The following is a 14606-nucleotide window of genomic DNA, read 5'->3' on the forward strand; positions in this document are numbered from 1 at the left end:
CTGGGGATAAGCAGACATCTAGTACGAATAGCACCAGAATGAATGAAGCAACTGGGCCAAAGCCGAAAGGATGCTCAGTTGTGGATGGAACTGGAGGTGAAAAGACAGTCCAATGCTGTAAAGACTTTTATTCCAGAGGAACCTGGAACGTCACATCCATGAATCAAGGCAAGCTGGAAGGTGGTTAAACAAGAGATGACAAGACTGAACATCGACATTTTAGGAATCAGTGAACTAAAATGGACAGGAATGGGTGCAATCTGGATTTTCAGATAGTTAGGTGGATAGGGAATTGGTTAGAGAACCGCACTCAAAGAGTTGTTGTCAATGGTGTTTCATCAGACTGGAGGGAGGTGAGTAGCGGGGTACCTCAGGGCTCGGTGCTCATTCCCAAGGCTGTGGAGCCTTGGGAATGATTGATTTTACAGGGAATATTTGAATCACTGGCTCCTTCCACTTGCAGGTCTTATGATTTTACTGTTTCTTCCTTTTTATTTGTCTTCGCTTCTTTGGACTTCAGCACCACTTTCCTGTTCTCTGAGGCTCTTATACTTCATTATATGGCTCACTTAAAAGAGTGTTGACTGATATCCAGAACCATATCTTTTCACATAGCACCAATATCATGTTACAGCAAGGCCTTGGGTTTCACCTATCCTTGTAACTCTTTCACAGCCATCTGGGCTCTGGAGGGTTGAAAAAAGAGCCTCACCCTTGAGGCATGATCATTGGAAGCCCATCACTATGGAAATCCTGGCTGGTATCATTCAGTTGCTGCTGCAGATGTGTTTCTCACCCTTTGAGGCCGCCCTGTTTAGAGTGGCCTTTATGCTGGCTTTGTATGGGGCCTTCTGTGGCAGGGAGCTTGTAGAAGCTTCATGACACATAGAGGCCTTGCCTTTTACTGATATCTCTCGTAAGAGGTCAGAGCTCATTATTTTCCCGTGGCAGTCCAAAATGGATCAGCATTGAAAGGATACCCAGATATTGTTGCATTCTTCTCCCAGTGCGCTTCTCTGACCAGTCCAATCCCCTACTGGTTATTTGGCATCCAGGCCAGTTTTACCTGCCCCCTCTTAATTCATACAGATAGCTCCCACCATTCACAATTTCAATGTGTTAGCATTCTGTGCAAGTGCCATTATGACTTATGCTGATTACAACATGCACTCATTCTTCATAGGTGCTGCCAAGGTGGCTTCTGAAGCCGGGCTTTCACCAGAGAGAATTAGAGCTAATGGTCACTGGCACGCTTTGTTACCATTTGCTTGAAAAACAGCTCATGTCCTCGAAATTTTCTCCACAGGGAATAATGGATCTCAATCATTTCAGAATCCTGAAACAACCCCAAACCTGGATACCAAAGTGGTGATTAGGACCTGAATAACTCAGAATTATGTCCTCCTCAAAATCCCAATCAGAAAAATACCAACTGTTTTCTGGTCCACATCCCTACTGTAGACTGACTACAAGTTGGAATGCTTGTTTCTATAAGACTGTGAACATCCGCATTAACAACTTTTTGGAAACGCTATCTGCAGCAGGTGATTTTGTACTTAATAGAGATAAACACGAGAAGATCCCGATCCAGGCAAACAAGAACCTGTCTGATGGGGCCTTGGGGTTACAAACACTGGTAATGGCATTATGCAGGGGTTAGTAAGCATACTGATTACTTCCTTGGAAAGCCCCCAGAGATTTTGCACCTTGTAATATAGTCTCTTAAATGAGGACAAAGAGTTAGAAATTCAGTGATTGCAAATTGTGATCCTTTAATAATCCAAAGCCTCAATAATTATGAAAGAGAATTAAGCTTGATTGTTGTTTGAATGGCTGGCATCTCTACTTAAAAGAATTTTAGGCAGCAACAAAACAGGGAAAAATCTTGAACAGCTGCTGCCATTCAGAGTTGGCAGACTATATACAATTATGTAGCTCCATGGTCTCATCCAGCTGATGGATTTGTCACTGCCAGAAGTACATAGACCAATCTGACCTGCTCCCTTATATTCTAACTAGTTAATTTAAGGCTTACATGAGTGAGTTCTGATATTCATGCGGAGTTATCTTTCTGGTAGACTTTTCTCATTCATTTGCAATGGCATGTAAAAGGTTAAGTGATATGCATGATGCCCATTTTTTTGTAATTCACCACAAGCAGGAAGCCCCCGTGTATTTCAGTTTCAAGTGAATGTTCAGCAGCCCTCCATGGTCCATGGTTGTGTGAACTGGCTTTTGTTAAACAGTCATTAAGAACAGTCTAATGCTGTACACAGGAAGAAACTTGGCATTTTTATAAGCACTGAATATTCCTTCAGTTTCCGGTTAAGGTAAGAAATGTATAATAAAAATGAAAAATTGAAATAATAAAAGGTAAGATCATTTGCATACAAACGAAAACAAAGGCAAAAGAGAGACAAATGTGGCAAAGGGTCTTTGCATCAGCTATTTAAACAGCCTTCTCTTTCTGTAGATTCTGTTGTCCAGTCCTGTTATTCTGTATACCTGCCTAACAAATGAGTTAGGCAGGTATACAGAATTCACACTGCTTTGAAGAAAAGGAAAAGAGAAGTTGAGTTCATGCTTTTGTTGGAGACCTTGAGGTAAGTCCCAATTAAAACCGAAGCTATTCCTCAGAACACTAAAAGGCAACTTTCAGCGAAGAATAGAAAAACCACCAGCATTATTTGATAGGTAATGCTAATTAACAAACATTTAATATTGCACTTGTCATCTTAGTGATTTCAAATGCCATTTTCTTTAGTTTCTTTAGTTATTCTGAGCAAAGTGAGTCTAATGCTACCAAGTTGTGTATTATTTTTCCTTATACTGCACAGTAAAAGGAAGCTTTCTCTGCAGCACCCAATTACATACTGCCTGGTTGTTTCCAAGTGTCTATATATATATATATATATATATATATATATATATATATATATATATATATATATATATATCTTTAAACCGCCTCCAATGTGTCAGCCCAGCCGCAAGGGAGCCCCTGGCAGCCGCGCAGAGCGCGGCTGCCGGGGGCTCCCTGCCCGGCGCCCTGACGTGGCGAGAGGCGCAAAGCACCTCTTGACGCGTCAGGCCGCCGCCCGAGGGAGGCCCCAGCAGTCGCACGGAGCGCGTCTGCCGGGGACTCCCTGCCCGCAAAATGACCGCCGCCCGGGGGAGGCCCCGCTGCCCAATGGACCCCCCATGATACGGTAAGTGCCTAGGGCCCGCTGTATTATTCATACAGCGGGCTTGATTACTAGTATATATATAAAATAGACTATGTCTTCCCTGACTCTTTGAATATGTGCCCTCAAATGAGAGTATAGAAACATGCAGCATTTCTCCCAATTTTGTCATTATTTGTTAAGAAATACGAAGAACAGGCTGTTGGCTGACTTTGCTTTCACTTTTAGTAGTTTAAATGCTTCTTAGTGATTTCACGAAGGGAACTGGTCCTCCCTGAGTAGTCAAGCAATGTCAGAAGAAGGTCTGTTTATATATCACAGAGAAACTTAACTTTGAATTTAGCATTTGATTCATAGTTGACTTTCGAAGTGAATTGCAGAATAATGAATCTCTAGCAAATACTTCTTTTGATCAGAGTTCATGCAAGTTGTGATCATGGGGGCATTTCCAACTCGGTATCATTAACACTAATGAAACTCTTGTCACTTAAGTGGCAAAGTAGCATTTTGCATGGAGAACAGCCTATTTTCTCAATTTCTCCCTGAAGTGCTGAGACCTCATACATTAGCTTTTCAATCATAATAAAAACTTATCACTGAAGGTTGCAGGCGTATTTTATGGCTTGTTTAATAAGAGGTAGTATTCTCTGTTACTGAGGAGGTGAAGAAATATTGAATCAGATTTGCATTTGGAGACCATCTCCTATTATAAGTTTCTTAGTTTGGTGCTCATCTTTTTATTTTGGAAAATCAGGCCTAGATCATGTGGGCCTCTTTCGAGAGAAAAATATAGGCCATATTCCCAACTCCCTGAAGTGTTGTAAAATTATTCATATAAAATTTTTACATTTCAAATTGAGACTTATACCATAGGTTCTGCTGCGCTGCATGAATCAGATCACATGGAGGAGTGTGTGTGTGCGCGCGTGGGGGGGGGGGAAGGCAGTGGCAGCAAAATGGAGGTGTTTTTTTCAAGTGAACTGCCTGGAGCAATGAATAGCTGTTCAATTGTACATGCAAAGGTAAAAACAAATTATCCCCAAAGTTGTAGCACAAAGCATGCCTCTCCCTCCCCCACTCAATCAGGAATGAGATTTATTTTTAAAAGAAGCAAGCCTCGTCATTCCACAAGCAGTGGCAATAAAAAAGCACTATGCATCTATGATTAGATGTATAGTCATTTCAATGAAGAACTACTGATTAAAAAAAAATAGGCATTGTGGGCCCTTCAAAGCATGTTGAGAGGGGATTGGTTGTCTGGCTTGAGTAACAGGCAGAAGAGAGTCCTGTGTAAATCGCATTACCAGCAGCACTTGTGGAGGGGGAGAAGCGCGAAATGGCAATAAGAAGCAAGACAGCAGGAAAGGTGAGGAGGGGGTGGAAGGTGCAATTTTATTTAGTGTTACGCCTCTCAGCTGGAGTGACACTATTTTTACCCATGTGCAGAAATGCCCCCATAACAAAGAGAAGGAAACCAGGTACAATCTCTCTCAAATGTTAACCTGCCCACACACATCAACTCTGTTATAGTGTTGGTGCTTGGAAGACCCCTATCCTTGCCACTCTGACTTGGGGAGTTCCTGGAGATCTGGAGGTAGAATTTGGGGAACACAAAGCTTAAGGAAATGAGTGAGTTCTATGGGAGATGCTGTAGAGTTTGCCTTCTGAAACTGCCATTTTCTCCCAGTGAACTAATCTCTGTAGACTGGATATCAATTGTAATTCTGGAAAAATTCAAGACTCCACCTGGAGGTTGGCAAAAGGATCCTGATGTTTTGGGATACAGCATAATACATCTGTAGAAGTGCATGCAATATACAGAAACCACCTGCAGTTTTGAAAGGGCTGAAGTATCCCTGATCCTATAATGATCATGCTACATGTCTGTAAAAGATATTCAGTGTTTGGCTGGCAGGGAGTGGGGAGGTCTGAACCATGGCTAGTAAAGGCTATAGCATTGTGCCTAAGTATGAATAAAGGCAGATATTGGTTTTCACAAGTCACATAGGTATCTTGGATTTGGCCCACAACAAACTCATCAGCCAAAGATTGCAACATATGTTTTATCAATAAAATTTTAATGTCTCAGTTATAAATATTCTCCATTTGTTCCCTATTTACAGTTGCAAAATATTTTAAGACATTTTCCCATCACCTGTCATTCAGCATCTCTCTATAAATGCCATGAAATTGTCATTATGAAATAAAAATCTCTATTTTCAGCCCACAAATCCAACACCCACGCACTCACACAAAAAAGATTAGGGGGAAAGGGAAATACAGTACATCAGGCGACACTGAAAACATTTGCTACACAGTAGCAAGAGGACTGAGTAGAATGCTTTTCTGAGTCTGTATTACAATGGCAAGCTTTTCAAGATGTTTGTGATAGACCAACGCTGGCCAGAACATTTCTGTAGAACAAGTTGAAATCCAAATTCATTATCATTGTTTTCCTGAAGCTCCAGACAGCGTTTGGATTTTCTGTTCTGGATTGAGCCTCCCTTTAGAAGCAGAAAAAGAAAAACAGCAACATATTATGCTAAAGTCACTCTTTGTTTCTCAGCTCATTACACTCAGATTCATAATCACTTTAACTGGAACCATTCCAATAAGTGATAGGGTAGCTGAAGTCACCCAGTATGGAATGTCTTGAGGCTCCAACCCCAGGAATTAGACAATAGCAGTCAGCTGGCTCACTTCCAGCAGGACCATGTGTTGGGAAATTTTCAGACAGAAATATTCCAAATAGCTTAAAGGAGATTTTCAGATAGACACATTCCCACATGAAAGCATACAGCCTCAAGTGAACAGATACATACTTACCCCTCTTTGCCTCTTGCACCAGTTCTAAACTAAATAGCCCAGTTTGAAGACCCTGTTCAAAAGCCCCAGGATGAGCAACTCTAGGAAGCCTGTGTGCCTTTTTAAAGAGTCTGATCTCAGATCTGTAATCTTGCCGTGAGGATAAAGTGAGGGAGGGAGATTATGCTTACTGTTCTGAAACCCTTGAAAAATCAGTAAATCAGTACAAGTCATTTACTTCTGTGTTTTCAGAGGGGTTACAACCTTCTTTGTGCCAAGAAGAGAAGAGCTGTTTTTTTAACTCTGCTTTTTACTACTCAAAAGAGTCTCAAAGTGGCTTATAATTGCGTACCCTTCACACCCTGTGAGATAGGTGAGGCTTACAGAGCTCTGAGAGAACTGTGAGTTTCCCAAGACCACCCAGCAGGCTGCATGTGGGGAGTGGGGAATAAAACCCTTTTCCAGATTAGAGGCTTCCGCTCTTAACCACTACACCAAGCTGGTTCTAAATTATGTTTGTAACCTAGCTTTGCAGAACTCATCTTTATTTATTTCTACAATGAACTGTCAAACAGAAAAACCAGACCACCTATGGAGAAGTCTGGGATTTCTACAGATTCAGATCTCCCAGTATTCAGAAAAAAAGTCTTTGCAATTTAACCAAAGAAAACGTACCCAGAAATGATCTGCGCATGCTCAAAGAAGAATGATCAGTAAAAGGAATTCTAAGTAAAAACAAACAAACAAACACTAAACAGAGAAGAGAACTGGGGTACCACAAGCTCCCGAGAAGTTACAGCATCCCAAAAGATGAGACATACTGGGGACTGAAAAACTATTAATGTATTCTTGTGAAAAAACTCAATTCTGCCTTCTTCCATTACAGGTACACATAGTGACCTACAAAGTTAGAAACTCAACTAATTTTAAAACACTAGGCTCTCATATAATTACACATTAAAACCTGAAACACATCAATGTAAAAGCACCAAAGTGCATACAATGTGCACTTGGAGGAATAAGGAAATAGTCTTTGAGTTAAGTGCTTGTAAGCTAACTGGTGTCATATTTATTGGATCTATTTCAAACAGCCTGTTTGGAAACAGGGCAAGATTGCTCTAATGGTCATACCTGTTACTACTTTTATACCAGTCAACTGAGATTCACATTGCAGCACAGGAGAGAGCAAAGCTGGGAGAAATTAGGCAGCTCTATGCCAAATGTTGTTACTGTCTACATTAGATGGGTAACATTGGAGACTAATTCAGAGTGAGGATGACAAAGGAAAATTGCCTCGACATTGCATATAAAGCATTTATGTAACACAGAAGAGATCTCTGCACTTCATTCAATGACAATGTGCAACTCTTCTAACCAGAATGGTGTCAAGATTAAATAATTACCAAAATAGTATCATAACTCCTCCAGGCAAGGATTCTGGCTTGATTTACAAAAGGTCCATAAAATGTGAACAGATGTATAATAGTTACAATAGCAATTTATAAAATATGATTTGTTAACAATCACATACATCAATGAAAACTCTTAGAACTGTCATTACTGTACCACTAATAAAACTACAAAGTGACTATTTTTCCTTCTTCTTCAATACAGCTGGCTTTCAAGGTTATGTACTCTCTTTATATGACCAGACAGAATAGGCTATGAATGGCCCCTGTAACAAAGGGAGAGCTTCTTAATGAGCAAAAGACCCATTAATCTTACCCTGACATTGTTGTCCAAACCTAATACCTTGCTAGGATTTGTGACTCTGATAAATTAATTCTAGTAATTTTAATATCTCATTTTACCCCTTCAAATGGAAGAAGATGCTTCCTTCCTTCCCCTTTCCTTTTCTGTTAAATAGAAGTCAGATTCACAAAGTTGTTTGAAGTATTATTCACTATTAAGACAAAAGCTGCTAAGTCGATGAAGAGATAAAAGGAGATAAAAATCATAGGTTTCACACACGTTAGATATTTATAAAGAACAAAGAGGTCCGACTGTGCACGCCTGGTATTCCAAATTGAATGATTCATGCTGGATAACAATTTAACCTGACTCTCTGCTCATGCCCAGGCTGCCATTCAATTTATTACAATTCAGTACAGGGTTACTGGACTGAAGCCTGGACATGTGAAGCTCATTTGCATGGAGATGAAAGTGAGAAGCACTGATCATATGACTTACAAGACAGAACTCACTGAATATTTGTATTAACTCTGATTAAGGTCAGATCATGCAATAATTTTAACTCAAAAATAAACATAATAATAAAAATAATCTATTATTGCCTCCTCTGTTACATAACTGACTGAGATGTTTCATACATTCAAAAAAACAAGTAAAAGGATATAATTACCATGTGATAAACATAACCTATGAACTTGTCACACCACTGCAATGGGTCAGGGAATACAATTATGGCTGTTCCTTACAAGGAGTTTGCAGTAATGACTTGGATTCTATACTACATGAGCACAGAGAACTTTCTGACTACCATCCTGCTCCAGCTTGCTATGCACCCCCTCCCCCAAATGCTGCCTCCCAGGAGTCAGTGGACAACCAGTGGGTGTTCTTCTCTAGCAGAAGGAGAGATTTATTAAGGAGCTCCCCCCTTTTTACTCCAAAAAAATGTAGACAGGAATCAATCCAATCCAACATTGGATGGATCCAATCCAATGTTATCCAGTATCAGAAGAACACATTGGGTTGGATTCAGTAACTCCATTCCACAAAGTGAGATGAGAAGTTTTCATCCCATCAGATATCTGTTATGTATAATTCTCTTCCCTTCAAGTCTACTGGAAGAAAAACAATGTCATCCATTGGGAAGCACCTGGGTTTCTATTATACCCAGTTTTCTATAGTTGTTAGACGAGTAATGTTCGATCCCTGTTCTTCCCTGCCCTTTTTGAGAAACAGTGCAGAGTTAATCTTCCTGAAACTTCACTGATTCAATGAGAAGAGACGAATTTCACAGCCTTCATCTGCCAAAAATGACCCTGCAATATGTTGAAGGTTCTTGAAGTGCATCTTTTATTCCTCTATGGCAACCATTTCCTCTATGGCAACCTACTCATACATAAGAAAGGACATTGTATAACATTTCACAATATAAAATTCCTGACCTTTATTCTAACCTTCATGAGAAGACACAATTTCATTACTGAGATTTTTGTCCAACATAGGTTTTTTATTGTTCTGCAGGTTTACAAAAATGAAGTAAAGATGAATCCGATTGTATGCCTTTGTTTTAGCACACTCAAAAATGTCCTCAGTAGCTTATAAAGTGTTCATACATTTACAGTTCTTGTTAAAATAAATCTCTGCAGTCTCTTTGTCTTCACAATGTCATGAGAATGTTAGAATGGTCCAGCATCTGAGCACAGTCATTTATATCATTTATACAGTACTGGAAAACTATATATGTGAATACCAGTACTTTTAAAATGAATGCATTTTAATAACTGTTATTAAACCTGGAAGAAAGAAGGCTATGACACACAGCAAAGTTTATTCTAATGAAAATTAAATAGTGTTGATATTGAAGGAAGATTTTAAGATGATCTTGTACATGCATGAGCACATCTGTCAAACAATCATATACCAGTCCAATTCATCATCTTATTGAAATATAGACTTTGCCTGTTTAATTTTCTTAAAAGGAGAATCACATTAAAAGTTTACAGTAAAACTATTAATAGAAGTGATGAACCAATTGAACACAATTTTATCTTGCCCCATTTCATGATTGTAGTATCAGTCTAGAATCTGGAACATCCAAGTTGAAATTCTGACTCTTCCATAAAGCTCATTTGGGGATTGTGGATCTGTCACTCTCTCAGCCTAAGCTTTGGAGTTATTGTAAGGAGAGACCACTATGTCCTTGTTTGTTAACATATTTAGTTCAGAGTTTCACTATCCTTCCATACTCCTTCACCCTGCACGAGCTTCCATCATAAGAAATTTGAGTGATGAAAAATTGACAGGCCGATATTTTACTGGGTCTCATTCCTCATGTTTAATTCTATGTCAAAATGTCTAATTTATCAAGTACTACATGCCCCTGTGAAAGAGATTCTTTGGGCTTTTACTTATTACTTAAGATCACAGCCTCCAAAAAGGCTCATCTAGTTCATATGCAATCCAGTATATATGCAATTATTTGAACTAAAGATGTATCCCCTTTTCTTTCTGCATATTTTATGTCAGTTCTTACAATGTTTCCTGGGAAATGTCCCATTAATTTAACCAGAAGTTATATTCAAGGAACTGCATTTACGACTGACATCTATGTCCTTTACTAACTCATGTAATTACCTGTAGTAACCCCACTTCTCTGCCAACATACAGCTGAAGGTGGAATTAGGCTATCTTCATTCAAGACATTCTATATGGAACCATAATAGCACAAAACCAGAAAAGCTATCTGACCATATGTATATATTTTACCTAGGTTGCATGTACAATAGCTTGTAGCTTGGAACTAGATAGGCATTTAGCCCTTTTAACCTTTCAATAGTTTTGCTGCTATTTTTCTAAAAGTTACTGCACTGACCATACACATTCTTAAAACATGAGTGGGTAAGTGGCACTACATAGTTCAAGTGGAAACTGTGCTGCTTCTCAGTTCCCATGTTATAATTTGTATGTAGTATAATGTGACCTATCCATAGGCGTGCTATCAACAAAGCTATATCTGTATCAGCTCAAAGGTCCTTTAGGAAAGTGTACTAGTAGTGTTCATCATACATTCAACCACAATTGTCCTACCCCTCTTTGTATTCTTACAGAATGACTGTTAACAAATAGTACTTGTGGCTGATGACAGTATAATATTATCAAGAAAAGGATGCTCAGCTGTTATTACCTCCTGGGCCGGTACAACCTTCTACAACAAGGTTCACTTAATGTTGATTATCGCATCATAAGTTTTGATTGGTTGCATGTTATTCAGCTTCTTTGTGTATCATTTTACACTTTTATTAACCTCTGCAAGAATGGCCTGTGTTGTGTAGCCAGGAGATCTGCGGATTGTCTGACAGCTAGTCAGGGGATGTTTGGAGGTGGTTTGCCATTGCCTGCCTCTGCAGCATGAGCCTAGTGTTCTAGGCAGGGTTGATCCTGCTTACTTGGGCTATCCAAGAAGCTAATAAGACAGGATAAGTGAAGGTTAAAGCTTGACAAAACTTTAGTGACATGCAAGGAAAGAGACATTAGAGACATGCAAAAAGAAAGCTATATTCATTGGTAAAGAAAAAGCAAAAGGTCACAGTGCACTGGTACGGAGGCACACTGAAACGAGAGTGCCTCCTTACCAGTTATAAGTTATAGGGCACTACATTTACAAAAATCAAAATGTTATTGAGTATATGAAGCCATTTGATTTGATTCCACTGGGGTGCAGGGATTATAAAAGGGTTGGATAATTTTATGTTCACCAGTAAAATGCATAGATGGGTGGAAGTTACATTGATTATATGGACAATTAAATTTCACACTTCAGACACGAGGTGAGCAATTAAGGGTTCAAGGGCAGAGCATCTTATCACCATCTACAATTAAATGAGAAAGGGGAGGCAGGTAAATGTCTTAGGAAGAAGACATTTGTAGCAGATTACATGAGCTGTAGAACTTGTACAAATTATAAAACAATGTTCTTTTGTATGGGATGCACTGTTTATGCCGTTGTATTGACCATTCATTTCAGATAGGAGGTTCTTATCCAAGGATAAAATTTGCCCACTTCTCTCAGAGTCAAGATTACAAGAAAGCAATCCAAGTTTTGTCCTGAATAACATTGGCATTAATAAAGGCACTTGTGAGTCACTAGAGATGGGTTGTGGCTCAGAGCACACATGGCAGATCTCAGATTCAATCCCTAGCATCCTCAGTATAAGGATTTCAAGTAGCAGATGTTGAACAGTTAGATTCATGAGACATAGGGCAGGCATAAGGTGAACAGATTTTAACATTGGTAAAGTGAGACACCATTGACCGGGGGTGGGGGGGGTTCTTGATTAAAAATTTGGTCTATATGGAGCAACAAAAAGTTGCATAGAACGCATAGAACACAAAAATAGTATTGTAATATATATATATATATATATATATATATATATATATATATATTAATTTCAACATAAATACAATTTGCCTGGTACCCCCAGATGTCCCTCCAAAAGTGGGAAAATCTGGTCACCTTAGGCATGCACTTCTGAACTAGACAGGTCTGTGCGAGGGTATAATACCTAGTATATAATATAAATTTTCTCTGCAGTGGAAAATTATACATTATAAAACTATTATAAAAAGCCACAGTGACAACGAAAGGTTCAGACCTATTAAACCAAGATGTTTATTAAATGATTTGGAATTATGGATTTCACTAGAAATATAGCCCGCTGTAGAAGGCATACAGCAGGCTCTAAAAACTAACCTTTGATGGTGTCCCGCGCGACCCCTATACCGCTGAGCCGCTCTTACATCATCTGCCCCAAGGATTCTTACTAATCGCATGGAAACACGGTCGTCTGGTGGAAAAGACGCCGCGACTGTGCCCCTTTGAACAAAGCTGATGGGCGGGGGAGAAGCGGCGTGACGCCACGGAGGCAGGAGGAGGCGGCGAATCCCACTCGAGGGCGGGGCAGAGCCTTCGCCCCTCCTTCTCTTCCCAGAATCCATTGGGAGCAGTGCGGCCTGCTCCGGTTGCCATGGAGCGTGCGACGGTGCTTCGCGTGAAGCGGAAACGCGGGGGGTCGGCGCCGGGCGAAGCTCTGCTGCTGGCCTGCAAGCGGCTCCGTACCTAGTCCGAGGTTGCCGACGCCCCCGCCAGCGGAGATGGAGTGGAGAAGAATCTCTTCAAACTGGTGGCGACCGTGACCTCTCAGGTGAGGCTCCCTTGGGCAGCGGCCTGACGCGGCGAGAGGTGCTTCGCGCCTCTTGCCTCGTCAGGCCGCTGGGCAGGGAGTCCCCGGCAGCCCCGCTGTGCGCGGCTGCCGGGGACTCCCTCGGGTAGGCGGCTGACGCGGCGAGAGGCGCTTTGCGCCTCTCGCCGCGTCAAGCCAGGAGCAACTGCGAGCCGCGCTGTGCGCGGCTCGCAGTTGCTGGGGCTGGGAATCGGAGGGACCAATTGGCAGGCGCTTCGCGCCTGCCAATTGGTCCCTCCGATTGTCTGTCCTGAGGAAGGGTCCAACCCGGACCCTTCCTCATCACGGACAAATCCCACCTCAACAGGGCTTAACCATTTGTTTAGTCCGTGGCGCCCGTGGCGCCACGGGCGGTTTAAAGAAGATTATCATTCACGCCTTCAGTCAGTGATGAATATATTTTAAAATAATTTTGCCAACATTATGATATCCATCACAGCCAAAACAACCCAAAACTTATTCCCACTCCCACCTGCCTCCCCTTTCTCATTTAATTGTAGATGGTGATAAGAAGCTCTGCCCTTGAACCCTTAATTGCTCACCTCGTGTCTGAAGTGTGAAATTTAATTGTCCATATAATCAATGTAACTTCCACCCATCTATGAATTTTACTGGTGCTGTTGTGCTGTTTCTAGTAATGTTGAATGTTTTTTGTTTACTTATTGATTCTGCTAAGTGTCAGGATAGGGAGGCAAAAATAGGCAATTTAGCAACCAAAATTAAATTCTAGTTGTGATCAGTACTTGGCTGTGAAACCCACTGTGCTTCACCTTGAACTTCATAATAGAAGTGAGGAGACACAGAATTGCAATAAAAATTGAAGTTCTTCTTATTCTCAAGAAAAGGAGACTTCTCTGTCTTGGTCTTCTACTGGCACCCAGTGAGACTTTTGCAATTCTTTTCATAGACTGATTATGCATGGGGCGGAACAGCTGCACTGGTGGTGGCAGGGTGGTGGGGCTAATCCCTGATTGTGCATGTAGCAGCCACCATCCCAGCCACCTCCCAGCCCTGGCCTGACTCAGCACCCTGGATGGTCCACAGTAAGTGAACGCAGATACTTCGATGTACCCCATGATGCTGTGGTCGACATCTGTGGCCCTGCGAGGTCAGCCCTGTGCATAATGGAAGACATATGGTGCCTAACTGGCCTACGGTGTCCCTGCAGGGATACCAAATGCCCCTGTCAGCTTCGCATAGCTGGACAGGGTGTTCCCCCACCCCCACGCTGGCAGGAAAGTGGAGTGCCGTTCTCCTGCCATTGTGCAGTGGGGACCTCATGCCCCCTGCCCCCTGCTGTTGCCTCCACAGAGCACAGTGGGCTCTTTCAGCCCTGGGATTGTGCGTGCACACGTGCTATGTCAGGATAGTCCACATGTGCTGGGGGATTCTATCCCCGGTGCATACTCTGGAAGCAGCAGTGCATGCCACCCCACCACAAGGGCCTGGCAGCAGCCTGGTGTGGCTGCTGCCATGCATAATCAGTCATAGGGATTACAGGACCCTCATAAACAGCACTGGCAAAGAAGCGGTGTCTGCAGTTTGATAGGGGAACTGGCAAAAATCATCCCCCTTCTCTGACAACAGAAATGCTCTTCTTCACAAAGATCCTGTTGTAGGGAGTAGAAGGAACAACAATTGTACGGCATTTCAGATCTTTTCCGCATTGGGAACTTTGCTGCCC

General features: G+C 41.5%; 1 protein-coding gene across 2 annotated transcripts in view; it reads right to left on the minus strand.

Moving 5' to 3' along the window:
• Positions 1-5246: 5246 nt before the first annotated feature.
• The window catches only part of GALNT18 (polypeptide N-acetylgalactosaminyltransferase 18), a 425513-nt gene continuing 416153 nt past the window's right edge, over positions 5247-14606 (minus strand). For both annotated transcript variants that reach the window (XM_077321810.1, XM_077321812.1), the window contains one exon: positions 5247-5689. In XM_077321810.1, the coding sequence (XP_077177925.1) occupies positions 5543-5689 (147 nt within the window). In that variant the 3' untranslated portion in view covers positions 5247-5542. The remainder of the gene's footprint in view (positions 5690-14606) is intronic.

Source organism: Paroedura picta, chromosome 2, assembly GCF_049243985.1.
Source record: "Paroedura picta isolate Pp20150507F chromosome 2, Ppicta_v3.0, whole genome shotgun sequence".
Lineage (NCBI taxonomy): Eukaryota > Metazoa > Chordata > Lepidosauria > Squamata > Gekkonidae > Paroedura > Paroedura picta.